This window comes from Lagenorhynchus albirostris, chromosome 16, assembly GCF_949774975.1.
Source record: "Lagenorhynchus albirostris chromosome 16, mLagAlb1.1, whole genome shotgun sequence".
Lineage (NCBI taxonomy): Eukaryota > Metazoa > Chordata > Mammalia > Artiodactyla > Delphinidae > Lagenorhynchus > Lagenorhynchus albirostris.
Window position 1 is genome coordinate 46,717,589 of NC_083110.1, and position 23,092 is coordinate 46,740,680.

General features: G+C 34.3%; 1 protein-coding gene across 1 annotated transcript in view; it reads left to right on the forward strand.

The window, feature by feature from the left end:
• The window catches only part of PTEN (phosphatase and tensin homolog), a gene marked incomplete at its 5' end in the record, with an annotated part of 89,612 nt that extends 67,375 nt beyond the window's left edge, over positions 1-22,237 (forward strand). The window contains 4 exons of the mRNA XM_060125761.1: positions 8,017-8,158; positions 13,059-13,225; positions 15,938-16,162; positions 18,758-22,237. Of these exons, the coding sequence (XP_059981744.1) occupies positions 8,017-8,158; positions 13,059-13,225; positions 15,938-16,162; positions 18,758-18,943 (720 nt within the window). The remainder of the gene's footprint in view (positions 1-8,016; positions 8,159-13,058; positions 13,226-15,937; positions 16,163-18,757) is intronic.
• Positions 22,238-23,092: the final 855 nt, after the last annotated feature.

The window sequence follows — 23,092 nt, forward strand, 5'->3', positions numbered from 1 at the left end:
GGAAAAAAATAAGTGACTGTGTTATAATGTATTATAACTCTTTCAGTTTCAAGTCACAGAAACCCAACTCAAAATAGCTGAAACATAAGGAGACATTTATTGGCTTATATAACCCTAAAACTCTGGCCTGAGTCTAGATGCTTAACAGATGTCAGAAATCTCTCTCTCTACTCTCTTTTTTTTTGTCTTTATATACTTTATTTTTAGGCAGACTCTACAAGTAATGGCAAGGTAGTAGCTCCAGGTTTACATGCTGTCTACTTTAGCAACTGCGATGGCAAGAGAGCTACTATTTGAGCAAAAATTTCTAGTTTAGGTTCTCGTTTACCTGGATTAGGGCATGTACCCATCCCTGAACCAAACATTCTGACCAGAGGCTTGGGCCATATATCTGAAGCTGAAGAATAGGGCCCCCCTCCCCCTCCCCCAAACCACAGGGAGAGATGGCATCCCAAAGGGGAAAGGATAATAACAATATCAGTTTTCTGCTTCATATTATTCTCAAGAATTCTATGGTTCATGTACCACTATTTAATACACTACTTATAATTTGTTTCATAGAACTGAAGCACTGTAATACTCTAAGCTTTGGAGGTTTTTTGTAGGTGGGAAAAATAAGAGCTCAGAGAGGTTGTGAATCTTTCAGGTTACATAGTTGGTATGCGTGCTGTTAGTAAAACCCAGGACGTAGGAGTAAAAAAAATTAGAATCAGACTCATATTTAGGTTCAAATCTTGTTTTTGAACAAGGTGATTATGTGCACCAGGAGTGTTTTCTTATCCTTAAAATAGAGGAGATCTATCTTGTAAAGTGGTGGTAGTTTTAGGGATATATGTAAAATGTCTGGCATGCCGCTTAATATCCAATAACTACTGTTATATGTTGTCATTGTAGGAACTGGCATTCCTAAAAGCCACATTTCTTCCTTTGTTGAATTACTTTCCTGTAATAATCTTGCTGTGATCACTCTGAAACATGGATTTCCAAGCTTCAAGCAAACACTATCATTGTAAAACATCTACATTATTTCTGAGTTTAGAAGTGCCAGTGAAAAGTTTACTGAGGTAGAAAATTACTTTTTAAACTGAGGAATCTAGATTGTGAATTCATCTTAAAGAAGATGATTTGAGAGTATTGATATGGAGCAAAATGTGTAAAACTGGATCAGGAATGTCATTTTATTTTAACACAGGGTGCACTCCACAATGAAGACTTAGCAGTTATGGACTTTTTAGTGCTAAACATAACATCATAATATATTAAGCAAAAACTGGAAGAAATTAAGAAAAATTGATAGCAATGCTAGTAGGAATCTTTTTTAATGTACTTTAAGATCAGGAAGGTACAAAATAAGAAGATATATAGATGGCTTGAATAATATAATACAAGCCCATAAAATGTATTTCTTTTTTTTGTCATTCACAAAACAGTTATCAATATTAATAATTCATTAGGCCAACCATAAAATCTCACCTCCAAGTAGAAATATATAAACCTCATCCCTTGGTTACAATTCAATAGAATGAGAGATTTTGTTAAAAAGTTTAATCAAACTAAATCAACCATTTGGAAATTTAAAGCCACTTACTTAAATAACTTTTGGACAATGAAGAAATAGAAATTTATATTAGATATTATTAAGACAATAACAAATAGATGGATTAATAAAGATGAAAATATAAATGTATGAATTATCAAACAGTAAGCCATTTAAACTAATAAATCCAAACACTGTATAAAAATGCCAATAGGGCTTCCCTGGTGGTGCAGTGGTTGAGAGTCCGCCTGCCAATGCAGGGGACACGGGTTCGTGCCCCGGTCCGGGAAGATCCCACATGCCGTGGAGCGGCTGGGCCCGTGAGCCATGGCCACTGGGCCTGTGCATCCGGAGCCTGTGCTCCGCAATGGGAGAGACCACAACAGTGAGAGACCCGCGTACCACACACACACACACACACACACAAATGCCAATAAAATCAATACATCTCTTTTTAAGCCAATCAAAGGAAAAAGAAAAGAGAGGGAAAACAAAAAATCAGATGTTGGAAGTTTGAGAAAAGAGATAAAACTACAGTGTGGAAGTGACATTAAAAATTATATTCAGGTATATGCTAATTAATTTGAAAATTTCAATGGAAAATAAATGCTTCAAGATGAAATCCAAAATCTGAATAGACCATCCAAGAGTGAAAATGAATAGGAGCCCTCAAGAAGTACCTGATGTGAATTGCATTTCAGATGGCTGCTATCAGACCTTGAAGCATCAAATAATTATGTTATTTAAATTGGTCCAGGTGTTAGAAAGTATGTAAAACTGCCCATATGACTGCTTGCATAGCCCTTCTACCTCAATATGATAAAGATAACGTTTTTAAAACCAAAAAGTATAATATGGGGGAAATTAAATGGTTTGGCGAAAAGTTAAGAGTACGTGGAAGGAAGTTGTGAGGGATAAGAGTGGAAAAAGAGGTTAGGCTATATTTTCAGGTTGTTAAAGAATTATAGTGTTTGATAAATTTGTTGTTATTTGGGTAGACACTGGAAAGCCAGTTAACATTTTGAATTATTTGGTAATGTGATTAATCTTATATTTTTGTAAAATTAATCCAAAAGCAGCATAAAAAATGAATTGGAGACTAGATAAATGAAAGGCTGATAATCAGTTGGCTATTGCAAAATTGCAGGAGGCGACTGAATAGAAAGGCCACAGAAAACCAGAACTGGTATTTTGAGAAGCATTTCAAAGTCAAAATCTGGGTTTTGACTGAATCTCTTTGCTATGTACCTGAAACTAACAGAACATTGTAAATCAACTATAGTCCAATATAAAATAAAAATTTTTTTAAAAAAGAAAAAAATCTGGATTTCGACATCTGAATAGACGTGAAGGAATCATGAGTATGAGTATTCTAAACAAGCTTAACCTCTGGTTTGCCTTCCATTTTGCATGGAATGTGTGTGTGTGTGTGTGTGTGTGTGTGTGTGTGTGTGTGTGTATGTGTGTGTGTGTGTGTGTGTGTATATATATATATATATATATATATGCCAGGTAGTTGATATGCTGACTGATATACCAATCTCTGCCTCGACTCTGCTGCCTGGACCATTGCCATAGTGCTGGGGTTCCCGCACTTCTCTTTACTATAACCCTGTGTATATCACTGCTGTCTCAGATTGTTTCCTTCACTCAACGATGGTGATGGTATTAGAATAGATTTTCGGCTCAGATGCTGGAGAAGACAGTGAGTTGAGTATAACGACAAATAACAGAGGTTGGTCCGTGCAAGAATGTGAAAGCTTCAGTTCTGGGATATGTTGTGTTTTAAGTGCTTCTGAGATTTCCAGCTAGAAATGTCCAAGTGTAGGAAATTCTGGAAATTCTGGACTGGGAGTTGGGAACAAAGTCATATTGAGAGACACAGGTTTTGGAGTTAATGTGTAAGACATAATTAAACCAGTGGAGTAGATAGGATTGATATAAAGAGGGAATAGCTGAGATCAATTTTTTGAGATATACCTGCATTTAGGGACAAGAAGAGAAGAGATAGCTGGTAAGGATAGGAGAAAACCTTTATTATTTTTAAAAAATATTTTATTTTATTTTATTTATTTATTTTATTTTATTGTTTTTGGCCACACCGCACCACATGTGGGATCTTAGCTCCCTGACCAGGGATTGAATGCATTGGAAGCGGGGAGTCTTAACCACTGGATCTCCAGGGAAGTCCCAGGAGAAAACCTTTAGAGAGTGTATCCTATGGAAGGAACAGGGAGTTTTCAAAATGGCAGCTAAAAAATGAGCCACAATGATAATAAGAAAACAGTAGCAAATGACCATTAATGACCATTAAGAACTAATGACCATTAAGAGATCAGCCTCATAATAACAGATTTCCAAGAGTTAAGGAGTAGAGGCTTCTCAAGAGTTTATATATAGAGAGAAGATGATAGTTTGAAAGAGATACAAGATTTTGGGGAGAGTGTGGGTCTTTGGTCTTAGAATTGTTTGCTTGTTTTGGATAAAGGATAAGCGTTACCTGAGCTTTTTCATTAGGAGGAGACAGGTGGAGAGAATAAAGGCAAAAGCCAGAGAGGAGAAAATTAATAGAACACTTGCAAAAATGGAACCAATGTGAACATGAAGAGACACTGTTAGAAAATATCAGAACTAAAAAGATTTTTTTTTTTAAGATGTTGGGGGTAGGAGTTTATTAATTAATTAATTTTATTTTTGCTGTATTGGGTCTTCGTTTCTATGCGAGGGCTTTCTCTAGTTGTGGCAAGCGGGGGCCACTCTTCATCGCGGTGCGCCGGCCTCTCACCATGGCGGCCTCTCTTGTTGCGGAGCACAGGCTCCAGACGCGCAGGCTCAGTAGTTGTGGCTCACGGGCCTAGTCGCTCCGCGGCATGTGGGATCTTCCCAGACCAGGGCTCGAACCCGTGTCCCCTACATTAGCAGGCAGACTCTCAACCACTACGCCACCAGGGAAGCCCCTAAAAACATTTTAAGACGAGAGAAAATAATTTTGAGGGCGCTCACATCAGGTGACCTCAGGGTTCCCAGTAAAATGGGAACTTAGTTCTTTGAGGATGATATTTAGGACAGGACAGGAAGAGAGGTTTTAAAATGCTGAAATCATTATAGTCAAGTGTTAATAAGTGCATAACAGAAGAGAGTTATTGAATGATACAGATTTGGAGTAGGTGAGACTGAGTAAAGACAGTGGAAAAGTGGATTGGAAGGAATAGTGGGAGGAACACCAAATATCCTCCTGGTCTGTGAATATAAGGGAATTGAAGAAGCAATGGCTGCCTTTTGAGAAGATGGCCAGGAACATGATGCTAAGTCAATCTGAAGAATGCTAAGTTTAGCTAAAATTAGAATGTTTTGAAAGTTTTACTTCAGGAAAAAAGTTAAGAATATAAGTATTTTTCTTCACGGTTAGAGTAGGAAAAGGAGAATAATTAGTGGTAGAGAATAGAACTATATTTGGGGGATATATTTATAGATCAGTTTAGCTTAAAAATTCTTGATTCAAGAATAGAATTGATTTTTATTAGTCTTAATTTAACTGAAATAATGGAAAATTTGAGAATGTAGTAATTTTTAATCTTCAAGAGCTTTAAAGGTCAGCCCTCTTTTCAGATATGTAGAATTTTTGAAAATCAGTAAAAAGTTCATTTCTCAGATTTTTAAAAAGATACATATTTAAATTTAATCTTAATATTCAAGATGCTGTATGTAAAACATGCACATGAATCATTGTTTTCAGTGTATGCATTCAGGAAATATATTTGAAGTGTTACAAATCACATTGTCAACTTAGTGTGGAAGTTTTACTCATTTAGATTATAGTGTATTCTGTACAATACATTGTATTGTTAATTAAATTTTAGTAAGTGTGCATGATGGCTGTAAGAGATGAGAACAGAGTGAGGACAACACATTAAGGGCTATGGTCCATACACATTTGGGCCTTCCAAATTTTTTTTTTTTTTAAGGAAAACAAAACAAGAGTTTATTCATTACCAGATATCAAGATCTAATATAAAACTGTAAAACTGGCTTGGTGGTGCTGAATTCTTTCAGCTTTTGCTTGTCTGTAAAGCTTTTGATTTCTCCCCAGCTTTTTAATTTCTGTTAATTTGGACACATTGAATTTGAGGTGCCGGTAAGCTAACAGGTAGGTAAGGATTGCAAAGTTAAGGTACAGAAGACTAATTATGCATAATTTGATAGTAAAATAATAAATTTACAATTATGTTTTTCACCATTTTTCTTTGAATTGTGTCAATAATTTTGATTCATCTTGTATTTACACATTAATTATTAATCTGCTGGTGAGAACTTACAGATTCATAACACTGTTTCTCTACACATTTGCCTTTCTGTTAAGGATTAACTGGGTGTATAAACACTTGCATTATAGATACGCTACCAGTCACTTGCTACTTGAGTAAAATTAAAGTTTTGACAACCTTTTAATTATTTCATGCAAACTTACACCAAGAATGGAGATAAAGAGAAAAAATATCATCTATCATTCCACTAAACCCCAATAAATAACTTGACAGCTTGGTCGTCTAGTAGACTTCCATTGATTTAATTTTTAAAATCTTATTTAATTTTAATTTTTAGACTAGATTATAAATACACATGGTTCAAAAAAGATTCCCTCCCACCCACCCATCTTCTGTCTGCTGTTTCCCCCAACCTGCTTTGCAGTTCTGTATTTTATCTTGATACATATGAATAAGTTTTTTTGCTGAAATGGCATTAAATAATGTATAAAAATAATTTTAAGTTTAAACACTTTTTAAACTTTAATGATAATTTTTAGCATTAGTGTTTGTAGCAGCTATTCAAAGCAACACTGTTTTATTGCCATTTCTTTAAAAAAATATGTAGAACTAAAAATCCAGCAATTCCAAAATTATACCTTAAATGTAGGTGAATTTCTCAAACTGCTGATTCAGATTTCTGTAACATTCTGTTGTTTTAGCATGCTTTTGTCTAATTGCGTTTAGTGTTTAATCCTCATGAGAATCCTGTGAAGATGGTATTGTCTTCATTTTCCTGCAGAAACAAAGTTTGTGTTTTGACTGTCAACATTCAAATCCAAGTCTTCTGATGATATGATTTTTGTACTATAGCCAAAATCTTAGATCATTAGTCCTGATTTGAAATGGCTTTTTTTCTTTTTTTTGCGGTACGCGGGCCTCTCACTGCTGTGGCCTCTCCCGTTGCGGAGCACAGGCTCCAGAAGCGCAGGCCCAGCAACCATGGCTCACAGGCCCAGCCACTCCACAGCATGCGGGATCCTCCCGGACCGGGGCACGAACCCGTGTCCCCTGCATCGGCAGGCGGACTCTCAACCACTGCGCCACCAGGAAAGCCCATGAAATGGCTTTTATCCATTATTTGGCATTTTATGTACTTTTAAAATTGTAATAAAATCATACTGACCTTTAAAAAAGAACCAAGAATACTGAAACAAATACCTATATACCTGCCATTCAACATGCTTTTCTTTAAATTCACGTAAATGTACTTTCTACTTTTCATTGGGGAAAGAAAAGTTTTTATGTCCAGAGTTTTTAACACATTGGCATATTTATATGCCAATATAACATCCAAAAGAGAAATATTGCAAATTCTAAGTTAAATGCTTAAATTATTCTGAAGTCATATCATGTAATAGGAAAAGAAACCTTAGATAAGTTCCCTAATACCTCACTTATTCAGCATCATTAGTGAGTGCATTGCTGCACACAGTAGATTTTTTTTTTTGAGATAAGTCAGGGTCCTCATTTAAACACCACATGAATTGTATATATTTTTAGCACTGTAATACTCAACTTTTCTAAAACATTATGTATTTCCCTGGTTACATGCAAAGAGGTGTATGTAGCTCAGGGACATCTCTAAGTACCTTTGTTGTCAAACTATTGCATACATTTATGTCAACTGCATACTCTTGTTTTTGTTGGGTTCTAAAGCCAGCATCACTTTTTGCTGCTGCTATTTCTGCCTCCTAAAGGCAATATGCCTTTATCTGACTTGCTGATTCTGATATGCTTTTGCCTGGAAAATAGGTATCCAAGTTTTTGAGGAATTCTGTGTTGAATAAGAATCTATACATGCTTGTGGGGAACCCTACGTGTAAAGAGCACAGCTGTAGAGCAGAGGCCTTTGACAGTTATTTTGGATATGCAGTGGCCTTTGCTTATTGGGTACATGGGTCAGAGATTGTTGTGACCATTGACTAGATGGGGGTGTTATGATAATTGTATTTTAAGGGAGAAAAGTTATTCTGATGTTTCCTTTATATTGATGTTGCTTTGATTTACTCTATTACTGAGCTGGATTTAAGTATTAAATCATTTAAGGTCAAATTTCTAATGTATATATGTTCTTCAATGGATACAACCCAGTTACCATAACGATTTAGTGAAATAACTATAATGGAACTTTTCTTTTGAATTTGGCTTTTCTTTTTTTTTTCTGTCCACCAGGGAGTAACTATTCCCAGTCAGAGGCGCTATGTATATTATTATAGCTACCTGTTAAAGAATCATCTGGATTATAGACCAGTGGCATTGTTGTTTCACAAGATGATGTTTGAAACTATTCCAATGTTCAGTGGCGGAACTTGCAGTAAGTGCTCTAAATTCTCATCCTTTGATGTACTGGAACACTTTTCTTAACATAGCTAGAAGTTTATTATAAAAGTCTAAAAAGAAATTTACCACACTTAAAATTTATGCAGGTTTGTATATTTCTTAAGTATCCAAACTAATTAATTAGCTCAGTTGTTCAGCACATTGGGCTGTGGAAGCTAAGACCATTGGGTTTTAATGTCTTTGAAGCCAAATTATATTTATGAAAGAAATATTCTGTGCTGCAGCTACCAAATGCAGCCTATATTCTGACTAGATGACTAAAATAACCTGTCCCGTCAGCATGAGAGTAGCATTGGGGTTCATCCCTTTACCGGTGTTAGGGCAAGGACCAATTCCTTGATATCTTAGTAAGACTAGATATTAATAGTAATGGTGATAGGGACAAGAAAAAGAAAAAGAAAACGATGATAAGAGATGGCAACAAGCTGAAGTATATTGAATGAATAGGGTAGATTCAGTGTGTGTGGAGTATTAGAGAAAACCTGGATTTAGATCGGAGTTCCAGTGCTAGATTTGTCCTTAATGTGCTATATAACCGAGGGCACATCATCTACCTCTCTTTGTCTTTGCTCATCAACAATATGAAGATATTTTGAAATCTGAAACTTCCTAGAAAAGTACTAAATAAGGATCATGTCATTGATGCCTGTCTCTAATTTATTTCTCTCTTACCCTAACGTCTGTAAGCCTACCTCAGTCACCCTGGTCCCATTCTGCTTCTCTGCCATTCGCCAGAGTTCTTAGCTAAACTGATAGGAACCTTAATACTTTGACCCAAAGCAGGTAGTCAAGGGAGAACACATGGAAGGAAGTATTGTTCAGCCCTGTAAAAGACCAGACTGTTGCTGCTTTTTTCTGTTACAGAGTTTTTTATATTAGTTTCTACCTTGGAAGTAATCAGTCATGTTTTCATGTTTAAGAACTGTGTTTTATTTATTCAGAATACAATTTTGTAGTTTCTAGATAAGATACCACTGTATTACTTTTTCTAATACCTCTAATAATATTTCAGTGATATTCTGCAATTTGTTGATGGTTTCAGTTTTTAGCTTAAAGTTTGCTTCTTGACAGTATTTATGTAATTAAAATTTTTCTGACCTTAATTTATACCTAGGGAATTAATTTCTTGATGTTGTTTATCTTTGTCAGATAGGTGTGATCACCTTCATTAGATCTTTTCTGTATTCTTAGGGCAAATAACTTTATCAGAGACCACAGATCTATTAACACAGCATATGAAAGGCTTCTAAGAGACCTCACTGATGCTTTTGTCATCTCAGTACAATTTTTAAAACTCCAGAGTACAAGGTACTAGGCTATCAGAGATGATTGGCACAGGAACTTTAGATGTATAGTGGAGAAGGGAAAAGGAAGAAAATAAAAAAGCTCACGCTCTTCCTATAGTATTAGATATCACTGTAAGAGCCAAATGGTAAGGTATAAAATATTAGAGAAATAATAAGGGAGAGAGAACATTCAATTCAATAATCTTATCTACTATAATTTTTTTTTCACATTGGTCTCTCTAGCAAACATCTGTCAGTTCTGCTCTACATTTAAATGGGGTGTGTGTGTGTGTGTGTGTGTGTGTGTGTTGGATCTCTCAGTGTATTACATTTAAACTTCTCAACTTACTACTGAAATCTTTGTAATCTTTACCAATTTGCTGGTTCTCTGTTTATGCACTATGATTTAATACTATGTAGTAAAGCTGTAGAATAAGTAATATATAACTAATGGGAGGTTGTATGTATAAATCATAAATGGTATATTTAGAAAAATCAAGTTTGTGGGGATTGTCAAATAGTTTCATGAAGGAAGTCTAGCTCTTTATTGAACATTTGAGAAAGCATACAGTTTAGATTGGCCTTAAAACCAAAGAAAGTATTACAGGCAATAGGAAATAGCTTGAATTGAAGCACAGCAGAAGGAAATGAGCTGGACAAGAAATATAGAGATGGAGAATAGAATAGGAACGGAATGTGTGGCTGACTGTTGGAGGATTCCAAATGGGCATATCGGACTTGATTTGATAAATACTATGGTGTCAGTCGTCATACTAGAGGCTTAATAAGCTGTATTTAGGTATAGTTTTGTAGAAGGTAGTGATTGCAAGAGGGAGAAAAATGGTGGAAAGGAAAGCAGTTATGTGACTTGCTTTAAGCCAGATGTGCTTTGCTTGGGCAATCAAATGAGGTGTGATTAGTTTTTCTTTTGCCATTTATATCTAAATATTTTGTCGGAGCTTTTATTCTGGTCAGGTGAATAATTCACAGAAAAGGGAAGACAGAAAAGGGAATCTAACTGAGACTTGGAGACATGAATGTTGATATTTTGGTTTTAAACATGTTGTAAATCAGGTAAAGGTGAGCTATTTACATGAAGATATTTAGTGGGTACTTGAAAGTATGGATTTGAACTTAGGTGAGAGATATACCTGATATTTTGAGAAGCATTAGGAAAGAGACATAGCAGTTAAGCCTTTCATGTAAATTTGGCGTGGGGCTAGAAGACGGGAAGGTTCAGAGGAAAACAGGGTGAGGGCTGAGACCAATAGGATTTGTAACAGTGTGGGTTCAGGAGGAGGAAGAGGAATCAGTGAAGAAAACAGACCATGTGAAAATAAAGTATCTTCTGCAAAGTTGTCAGGGGTCAACAGCCATTTTCTTATTTGAGTATTGTCTTAATATTTCTAAATAAAGGAAAGGTTACTATCTTCTGTGTATCTGAAAGGGTTGAAAAAGTTAATAAAAGATGACCAGTGTGATTTTTCTCTCATACTATATCAATATGCATATATCCAAGAAAATTTAATTGTAATTTTTGTCTGCTACGTATCAGCCTCTTCATTTCGTCTTTTTAGAACACAGTCGATCATATCAGAGATATATGTCTCAGAGTTGTGTCTTAGAAGTCAAAAGAACCATACTAATGTTGGACAACTGTTAAGTTTGGTCTTATCTATCTAAAATGTTAAATTCATACTGTAAAGAAAATTATTTTCTTTAGTGATTTGAAGAAATATTTTCTACTTACTTTTATTAAAATGTTTTAGCTTAGTGTTGCTTAGATATTTCCTCAAAAAATTAATTTCTAATTAGATTATCAATTGTATATATAATTCTAAAGTTCTTGAAGGTACACATTTTAGATGTAGTTTAATTGAAATCTGGCTTACACAGTTAATTTGCTTTTTAAAGTCCTAAGATCAGGATTATCAGATTCTGAATTAGTGGAGTTTGAATTAATAAGATTGCAAGGCATTTCCCTCCTGGTTGATTTTTATCACAGCTTTGAAATCATACCTTGTTTATTTGCTTCTTCAAACTAGGCTTCCCAGTGAAATTTTCAGTATCAAATAAAGTCTTGTAAAATAGCTCCTTGTACTTTGAATCTTTAGTCAAGGAAGTGAAAATTATTGACAGGTTGTTAGTGTAATGTTTCCCTTTTTTAGAGTTCCTTTTTCTCATGATAAATGTCTCACGAATCCATACTGGAATAATCCCTCATGCTTTTATGAAGCCTACTATTTATTATGTGATTGATGATACCTCTTTAGGTATTATATAGATGAGCCAGCAGGTGTTTATTACACTGGAAAATTTTAGCCTGAATAAGCTTTTTGCCTTGTCCTCAGTTGTTGGTCACATTGATAAAGAATGTGATACTTCTTTTTTTTGTCTTTAAGGATGATGCCTTTGGTGCTGAGAAATTTATGTCTATATATATGTATTTCTCATGCACTTTATGCAAGCTTATGTTTTTATTTCTTGATTATCTTGGTATGTTTTGAAACTTCAAGACCCACTTCTTACCTCCTCAGGTTAATTACTTTTTTTTCTAATGAACTCTTGTTTTTGAACTTGGTGTACTACAAATAAATTATCCTTTGTCAAATTATTTAGGTAACTTAAAGTTTTTAAAGTCCTAGGATCTTAATGTTCATGACTTTAAATTCTGTCATTAATGTCATTAGGTATAAATGTATTTATGTGTAGATTTTTAAAAATAAAAAACATAATCCTTGCCTGTTCACACTTACCTGCCTTTTAGTTGCGTTGCTAATATAAGCATGATACATCTTGAGAGGTCATATTTTACCAGTTATTTTAAAACACACATGGGTCAAAGCCAAAGTACTTGTTAATGAAAATGGAGTGTGTTTTGGAGAAAGGGGGGTTGTGCTGTAATTTGTACTTGATGTCTGTTGCATTTCTTTGCAGACATTTCAAATCTCTTTCCTCCTGTTTCTTGTGGTGGTGGCTTTATATACCTTTAAAAATAAAATATGAGTTATAAGTAAAATTAATTATGGTTTAAATTTTTATAAATATTGAAACTTGTGCTTATGGAATATATTATAACTTTGTTATAGATTATATTCTCTTCTTGTGAATGTGTAATGATTGGTATTTTGTGGTTTTTATTCCATGGTAGAGACTTTAAAATACTGCAGCAAATACTTGTTTTAAAAGTTACTTTTTATGCAGTTCATTTATTGTAATGTTGAAATTTTGATATTACTGTACAGTGCTAGAAGTCCAGTCTTGGTACTTACTATTTATGAAATAGAATTGACTTTAATACCAGTAATAGAACCTTATGTTGAAGGCTCAAATTAGGGAAAACCTTGTATTGATTTTACTTTGCCCTAGTTTATTTCTGCTGATTTGTTTTATTTATGTATTTATTTATTTATTTAGCTATCCATTTATTATTTTCTATCCACTGATTTGTTTTAGATCAGGGGTTAAAGATGCAGAATTACTACTTTGTGTATATTGCTGATATTAATCATCAAAATAGCTTTTGACAGTTTGACAGTTAAAGGTATTTCCTGTGAAGTGATACTAGTTATGTATTTGACCACGCAGATCCTCAGTTTGTGGTCTGCCAGCTAAAGGTGAAGATATATTCCTCCAATTCAGGACCCACACGACGGGAAGACAAGTTCATGTACTTTGAGTTCCCTCAGCCGTTGCCTGTGTGTGGTGACATCAAAGTAGAGTTCTTCCACAAACAGAACAAGATGCTAAAAAAGGTTTGCATTTTACTTTTATTGGGAAAAATATCCAGAATAGCCATACCTTGAATAGTAACCTCAGATCTTTTGCTTAAAGCATTTAGTTAGGCAGAAGTCATTTCTGTAAGGAGAGACTATAAGATGTATTTTATGACTGACATCTAATGAATCATGAATTATTTTCTGTTAGATCTGCACATGCCTTTCTTACTATGCCATCGGTGAGCCATTATTAATGGTAAATAGTCCTATTAGAAGGAAACGGCCATGTGGCATTATAATTTGAGATGAATTTTCCTTAACTTAGGTTATGCATATAAATTTTATAAAAGTATTAAAGATTGCATACATATCCCATTCAATGAGTTACAGTCCTTTTAGAAGGGATGATTAATTACTGAGAAGTTAACATGGGACCATGAGTTTGAAAAAAAAATTTGGTCTGTATGTATAAATAAAATCTGTTTTGTGGTCTTGTGTAATGACACAAACCACTTTTCCCCCATTTTGGTTAATGTTTCTTGAGACTGGGTCATTTTATATTTAGCTTCCTCAAATTTACTGAGTATTTTGATTTTTAGTTAGGAGAGAAATAAATATGAAGAGGAAGTAATAAAGAATGAAAAAAGTGTGGTATTATTTAAATATGCAGGTTTAGAAAGTTAGTGAGGTTTGCATCTCACTGAGCTATATTTAGAGAATGCAGGGGCTCATTTTAAAACAAACTGTGTTGGTTTAAAATATTAAGTGTGAACATTTAAGGTGAACCTAAGGTGCAAAAACATTAGCTGTGTATATTGTTACTGCCTCCTTAAACATACCAGATAGTGTATTGCTAATCTTTAGACAATCTCTGTAATAGGATTGATTTCATTTTCCTGAATTTTAGCTTTTTTTTTTTTTTTTGAGAGAAAATAAGAGGAAGCTTCATTTACTACAAAAGTTTTAACCTCTATTTTGACTTGTCAAAAGAAGTATAATTTCCTTTATCCAGAATCCAGGTAGCTGGAAAATCACAAAATGTAAAACTGATTTTTTTTCACCAGAAACCCATTTCCTACATGTTCTGTATAAATAAAAGTTAAGTATATCTCAGTAACTTTGAAAATATATTTTTCAATAATCCAAGAAGTGTTAACAAATGTTTTAAAATTAAGGTAAGTAAGTTTTTTCCTTCTATTCACTGTAAGACTGGTCCACACAAGATTTTATGTTTTGCTTTTAAAAATAGGCACCTGTATCACTTTCCCTCTATGTTTAGGAGTGTACTAATTCTTATTCTTCTAGTTCTTATCACCTGTACATTATATTAACACATGTAAAATTGAAGATTAAGTTAAATATTTATAATAATTTGTGTATCTTGAATTACTTTACATTTATTTCCATTTTATGTGGTTTTCCTTGCCTGTTACAAATGTTTGTTCTGATTTAAACAAGAACAGTTTTACTATAATCAGTACATTAGCAGAATCTACATTTTTTGAAATTTAAATTCTACTAGCTTATTTTCTTCTGACTCTAAGTAAAATATGTGTCTGGTTATTACTAACTCAGTAACTTTGCTAAAATGATTGAAATTAACAATATTTTCAAAGGCTACCACATATAAAATTGCTATGCTAGGTACTGTTAAAAGATACAAAGACATTTAAGACATAAGTTACTTAAGGGTCTTACCATCTTCCTGGGAAAATAAACTTGAAGATAAATTAAAATAAAAGATTTAAATGGCAGTTTAAGGCACCAGATAAGGTGTCATGGGGTTGTACATCATTAATTGTCAAATAATGCATACAGGCCAGTTCCACTAATTAAGAGAACATTTTCTATGTTGATCAAGAAAGGTTTGAGGGGCTTCCCTGGTGGCGCAGTGGTTGAGAGTCTGTCTGCCAATGCAGGGGACATGGGTTCGTGCCCCAGTCCGGGAAGATCCCACATGCCGTGGAGCGGCTGGGCCCGTGAGCCATGGCCGCTGAGTCTGCACCTCCGGAGCCTGTGCTCCGCAACGGGAGAGGCCACAACAGTGAGAGGCCTGCATACCACAAAAAAAAAAAAAAAGAAAAGAAAGGTTTGAAGTAATGGTCAAGAAAGGTTTGAAGTAATGTTGGTGGTTTTTGATTTACAAGACCTCATTATTAGTTAATAAGTGATTTTTTAAAAAATAGGCATTTTATAACAACAAAAAGTTGAAGTTCTTACCCCCCCCATATTGTATTATGAAAAATTTCAGACATACATTGTCATGCAAGAAACTGGAGCCACTTAATATTTGTATTGCTGTAGAAGTAAAAATGTATCTGCCTTGCCTCCTTGGGAAGTTGTAGTGACATTTTAAGAACTTTTGATAAAGTAAATTTTGTAATAGCTTGTTGAAACAAAATTAAATCCATTTCTGGGTTTTTTAATATATACATATAAACTCAACACTTTTAAAAGCTAGTGTTAGACTAGAAAAGGAAATATTTTACTTAAAGTATTAAAGTAAGTTTATTTTAGAGCTTGTGGAATTATATTTTTGGTCTAGATTTGAATTAAGGGAAAAATCCTATGTGAATTAGATGCAACAGATAACCCACAGATTGCCCAGTATTAGTCTTTGTGTTTACCTTTATTCAGAATATTAATGACACATGCCATAATTTGTTCACTTCTTAGGGCAAATGTTGAATATAAGTAACATTGTCTTTTTTAAAAAAAATTTATGTCTGTTTTCTTTTTTTTTCTTAGGACAAAATGTTTCACTTTTGGGTAAATACATTCTTCATACCAGGACCAGAGGAAACCTCAGAAAAAGTAGAAAATGGAAGTCTATGTGATCAAGAAATTGATAGTATTTGCAGTATAGAGCGTGCAGATAATGACAAGGAATATCTAGTACTCACTTTAACAAAAAATGATCTCGACAAAGCAAATAAAGACAAGGCCAACCGATACTTTTCTCCAAATTTTAAGGTCAGTTAAAAACATTTTGAGGAGTTGGTGAGTGGTTCTGCGTGTGTGTTTGTTTTATTCTAGGTGTGTAGCTGGTGAAAGACTTGCTTGGCTAATTTTTAAATTACGTATATTCATAAGCATTGTTTATTTGGCAGTAAGTCAATGAAATCCAATGCACAGAGAGTCAAAAGGCTACAGTTTCCTTACCCTATTCTTTGTTAGTTGGTGAAATCTGGGGCATAGGTTAGGGAGGGGATTTAAGTAAGTTGGATATGAAGTAGGAATAGGTGAAAAAAGAAGTGAAAGGGAACTCAGCCCTTTGGGAATGACTCCTATGGAATGTTCTCACTGCTTTTACTCTTGTCCCCTCCAGTTTATTCTCAACTCCTTAGAGTGATCTTAAAAATGACTTGATTGCGTCACTCCTGTTTATACTTTTTAAAGACCTTGTGCTTTTTTGATGTGACCTGCAGGAACCTGCATAATTTAGCACAGGACTACCTTCTGCATCTACTCTAGCCACATTCTCTCCCTGCGATTCACTCTCAGACCTGGTCTCTTTTCAGTTCTTCAAAATGCTATACTCTTCTGCCTCAGGTCTTTACAATTCTTTTCCTTCTCCCCGAACCTCTCCACCCTTGGCCTTTCCCTGCCTTTCACGTGGCTGTCCCTCACATTCTAACCTTAGCTTCAATCTCATGTGCTCTGTAAGGCCTCTGATCATCCTCCCCTCTCCTTCTCTTTGTAAAACTCTGCTTCCTCTAATTATGGAATTATTTGGTTCATTTTACTTTTATCTAAATGTGATATGTATGTGTATATTTCTATTTATATTTGTAGAGGAGAATTCTCCAGGTTAAAAAGCTGACTTGTAAACATTCCCAAATGGTGGTTTGCCATTTTTTTCTTCCCCTTTCCTGTTGCCTATTCTACTTCATTTTTCTCTCTTCCTTTCACCATACCCTCCTCCTTTCTCTTTTTAAATTCTCTCTTCATTCCATTTTTATACCATGTAGCAAACCTAATCATAGCTTATAAGAATATTGCTGCTAGTAATAATAAAAATAAAGGGGGGGCTACCTGTTTTAAGTGAAAATATATCTAATAATAAGTGCCTTTAGAGCTTATATTTAAAGTGTTCAGTAGTGTCTTCTAGAATTCGTAGGTTTCCATTTACTTTCTTTTCTCTGTCTATATTTTACTCAATTATTAGCTTTTAAAATGTGACTTCCTCTAACTTTATTATTTTCTGTTTTAATATTGCAAGAGGTTTTATATTTGTAATTACAAATAAAGACTATTTCAGTTATAAGTAAACATATGAGTGAGCTATACAAATATCTGGGAAAAGAGGGAAAAGCTGGTGCAGAAGCCCTGAGACAGGAGTGAGCTTGGTTTATTTGAGGAGTAATAGATAAGAAATTGTTTTGACTAACGCACATCAGTCCAAGTGTGAAGACGTTGAATGTTTTCTGCACGGGAAAGATGTAATCTGAATTTTGTCTTTAAAAGTTTACTCTGTCCCCTCCTTTAAAATATAGACTCGAGAGGGGCAAGAATGAAAGCTGGGAGGCTAGTTGAAGGTAGAACTAAAAGGATTTACTGATGGATTGGGTATTGGTTGTAAGAGAAGGAGAAAAATTGATAATGATTCTTGGATCATGGGGGAGGGGCTGTAGATATAGTAGAATGATCAAAGGATTTGAAGTCAGATCTAATTTAATTCCCACATCCACTACCTACTAGATATGCGGCCTTTAGCGAGTTCCCTAACCTTTCTGAGCTATAGCTTTCTCTCTTTTAAAATAGATACCTACCGTTTAGAGTTGTTTTGTTTTGTTTGGTTTTTTTGCGGTACGCGGGCCTCTCACTGCTGTGGCCTCTCCCGTTGCGGAGCACAGGCTCCGGACGCGCAGGCTCAGCGGCCATGGCTCACGGGCCCAGCCGCTCTGTGGCATGTGGGATCTTCCCGGACCGGGGCACGAACCCGTGTCCCCTGCATCAGCAGGCGGACTCCCAACCACTGCACCACCAGGGAAGCCTTAGAGTTGTTTTGACAGTTATTTCAGCTCTGCCTATAAGGCTGTTGGTTCACTGTTAAGAGCACTGTAGGATATTAACTTTCTTATTACTCCCTTTCGGTGAAGTTTTTAGGGCGAATGGAATCCTAAACATCATTGTTAATTAGTATTTTACATAGTGTAGTATCTGTATTTTTTAGTATTGTTTGTATCAGAAAATACATTGAATTTCAGATAAGTAGTTAAGTGAAACATTCTTTTGGAACGCAACTCTTTGTGAGTTGAATTTTGTGATTGAAAATAGATTATGTGGACTATTGAACTCAATACATTTCTTTTGCAGAATTATTTAGTTAATGCTTATAACATGCCTATTAAAAAATATAGTATATTAACATCCCAGTTTCTTTTCATTATATACCAAGAAAGAAAGTGTAGGAAATCTTAAGAAGAGGGTCATTTAAAAGGCCCTTTAAAGATCATATGTGTCATAGTACTTAAAAATGAATCTGTCAAAAATATGTATCTTTAAGTAATTTAAGATTAGTCAGATTTATGGATTTTCCATTTATACTTTCTCTTCTTTCTCTAGGTGAAGCTGTACTTCACAAAAACAGTAGAGGAGCCATCAAATCCAGAGGCTAGCAGTTCAACTTCTGTAACACCAGATGTTAGTGACAATGAACCTGATCATTATAGATATTCTGACACCACTGACTCTGATCCAGAGAATGAACCTTTTGATGAAGATCAGCATACACAAATTACAAAAGTCTGATTTTTTTTTTATCAAGAGGGATAAAACACCATGAAAACAAACTTGAATAAACTGAAAATGGACCTTTTTTTTTAATGGCAATAGGACATTGTGTCAGATTACCAGTTATAGGAACAATTCTCTTTTCCTGACCAATCTTGTTTTACCCTATACATCCACAGGGTTTTGACACTTGTTGTCCAGTTGAAAAAAGGTTGTGTAGCTGTGTCATGTATATACCTTTTTGTGTCAAAAGGACATTTAAAATTCAATTAGGATAAATAAAGATGGCACTTTCCCATTTTATTCCAGTTTTATAAAAAGTGGAGACAGACTGATGTGTATACGTAGGAATTTCTCATTTTGTGTTCTGTCACCAACTGAAGTGGCTAAAGAGCTTTGTGATATACAGGTTCACATCCTACCCCTTTGCACTTGTGGCAACAGATAAGTTTGCAGTTGGCTAAGAGGAGTTTCTAAAGGGTTTTGCTACATTCTAATGCATGTATTCGGGTTAGGGGAATGGAGGGAATGCTCAGAAAGGAATATGTTTTACGCTGGACTCTGGACCATGTACCATCTCCAGCTATTTACACGCACCTTTCTTTAGCATGCTACAGTTGTTAATCTGGACATTTGAGGAATTGGCCGCTGTCACTGCTTGTTATTTGTGCATTTTATTTTTTTTAAGCATATTGGTGCTAGAAAAGGCAGCTAGAGGGAGTGAATCTGTATAGGGGTACAGGAATGAACCTTCCACAACATCTTAAGAATCCACAAATGAAGGGATATAAAAATAATGTGGTCATAGATAAGAAACACAGCAACAATGACTTAACCATATAAATGTGGAGGCTATCGACAAAGAATGGGCTTGAAACATTATAAAAATTGACAATGATTTATTAAATATGTTTTCTCAATTGTAATGACTGCTCCATCTCCTGTGTAATCAAGGCCAGTGCTAAAAGTCAGATGCTATTATTACCTACATCAGTCAACAACTTACATTTATTTTATTAGTTTTCAATCGTATACCTGCTGTGGATGCTTCATGTGCTGCCTAAAAGCTTCTTTTTTCTCATTAAATATAAAATGTTTTGTAATGCTGCACAGGAAATTTCAATTTGAGATTCTACAGTAAGCGGTTTTTTTTCCTTTAAAGATTTATGATGCACTTATTCAATCCAATAGATGTCAGCCGTTCCACCCTTTTGACCTTACACATTCATTACAATGAGTTTTGCAGTTTTGCACATTTTTTAAATGTCATTAACTGTTAGGGAATTTTACTTGAATACTGAATACATATAATGTTTATATTTAAAAGGACGTTATTTGTGTTAAAAAGGAAATTAGAGTTGCAGTAAATTTTCAACACTGCACAAATAATGTCATTTACTTTTTCAGTAGAAATTGTCCCACATAATGCTTTTATCAATTTGCTATTGAAAGAATAGATTTTTTTAAATGTGCAGTGTTGAATCATTTCTTCATAGTGCTAGAGTTAGGACAAGGGCTTCAATTTCACTTCTTAAATATCATATATTTGATATGCCCAGACTGCATACGATTTTAAGCAGAGTACAACTACTATTGTAAAGTTAATGTGAAGATATGATTAAAAAGAATTTTTTCCCCCAGAAATTTGGTATCTTTCAAATGATACCTTGACCTTGAAACATTTGACCATCCAGCCAATTTATTTCTTAATGGTGTAAAATCTCATTTTCAATAACTTATTGGTGCTGAGATTGTTCACTAGCTGTGGTCTGACCTAGTTAATTTACAAATACAAATTGCATAGGACCTACTAGAGCAGCATTTATAGAGTTTGATGGTAAATAGATTAGGCAGAACTTCATCTAAAATATTCTTAGTAAATAATCTTGACATGTTTTCCATACCTCATCAGTTTCATTCAACAAATAAAATTTTAAAATTTTTAACAAAGCTGTTAGGATTTACACATTTATATTTAAACATTGATATATAGAGAATTGATTGACTGCTCATAAGTTAAATTGGTAAAGTTAGAGACACCTATTCCTAAGATCTCATCATTGAAATTTATATGTCACCTTGTCTTTCATAAAAGCTGAAAACTGTTGACTAAAATGAAAATCAACTATTCATGTTTTGAAGATGGTTATTAATACTGTTATTTGTTACAGTTTTGGGCACAGTATATTAAAGCGTAACTTGTATGGTTCCAATATGTAACATGGAGGGCCAGGTCATAAATAATGACATTATAATGGGCTTTGCACTGTTATTATTTTTCCTTTGGAATGTGAAGGTCTGAATGAGGGTTTTGATTTTGAATGTTTCAGTGTTTTTGAGAAGCCTTGCTTACATTTTATGGTGTAGTCATTGGAAATGGAAAAATGGCATTATATATATTATATATATATAAATATATATTATACATACTACTCTCCTTTATTTCAGTTACCACGCCCATAGAATTTGACAAGAATTGCTATGACTGAAAGGTTTTTGAGTCCTAATTAAAACTTTATTTATGACAGTATTCATGATTAGCCTGAAATGCATTCTGTAGGTAATCTCTTTGAGTTTCTGGAATGTTTTCTTAGACTTTTTGGATGTGCAGCCGCTTACATGTCTGAAGTTACTTGAAGGCATCACTTTTAAGAAAGCTTACAATTGGGCCCTGTACCATCCCAAGTCCTCTGTAGCTCCTCTTGAACATTTTTTGCCATAATTATTAAAGGGTAGTTGAATAAATAGCATCACCATTCTTTGCTGTGGCACAGGTTATAAACTTAAGTGGAGTTTACTGGCAGCATCAAATGTTTCAGCTTTAAAAAATAAAAGTAGGGTACAAGTTACTGTTTAGTTCTAGAAAATTTGTGCAATATGTTCATAACGATGGCTGTGGTTGCCACAAAGTGCCTCGTTTACCTTTAAATACTGTTAATGTGTTATGCATGCAGATGGAAGGGGTGGAACTGTGCACTAAAGTGGGGGCTTTAACTGCAGTGTTTGGCAGAGTTGCCTTCTACCCTGCCAGTTCAAAAGTTCAATCTGTTTTCATATAGAATATATATACTAAAAAATTTCAGTCTGTTAAACAGCCTTACTCTGATTCAGCCTCTTCAGATACTCTTGTGCTGTGCAGCAGTGGCTCTGTGTGTAAATGCTATGCACTGAGGATACACAAAAAATTACGATGTGTACAGGATAATGCCTCATACCAATCAGATGTCCATTTGTTATTGTGTTTGTTAACAACCCTTTATCTCTTAGTGTTATAAACTCCACTTAAAACTGATTAAAGTCTCATTCTTGTCATTGTGTGGGTGTTTTATTAAATGAGAATATTTAATATTTATAATTTAAGTTGATTAGATTTATTGCCATTTTAAATGATGGGCAGCCAAATGTGATTATTAAGTTTTTGTAAGGTTTGTTGTTTTTTTTTTTCCCTGCTGTCCTTCAAAGCCTACAGTTATATAAAAACATGGGCTCTTGTCAGTTTGGGAGTAGAGTATCAGTCTACTCATGTTTGAGAGAGGCATTTAGCTTTTTTAGTGTCTTAGTCAACACTTAATATCCTGTTTCAAGCACATTAAATAATATGCTAATCCTAAAAAGTTCACAAGTCTTGAAAAATTGTGCATATATATTTTTTTTACTAAGATGTCTGAAGATAATTCCCCAGAATGGATTTGATATCTCAGATTTCAATTTTGTGGCTTTTCCATTCTTTATGATTCTGTAGTATGCCATCAACATATGGGGAGCTTCATCTACTCATTGTGACTTGTGCCATTTAAAAATTGATATTCCAGAATAGTCTAAAGGACTTTGTGTACTTGAACTTAATCTTGTAATTTCTAATATTCTTAAAAGCTAAGTAAGGCACTAAGTAAGACTAAGTAAGGCACATCCTTTCAACAAAGCATAGTAAGGTAATAAGTGAAAGTGTAGCTTGTACAAATGTTTTGAAAATAAAGCAGATCATTTATGTAACAATAGAATTTAATGTTATTTCAGGTTTACATTTTCTCCATGTGACTTTTTTTAAAGTAAATGTGAATATATAATGTAAAGAGGTATGAAAAGTATGTGTGTGTACACACATTTTTTCTTTTTAGGTATCGTAAGTATGGTTGAAAACTATACTGGAGTCTAAAATTATTCTGA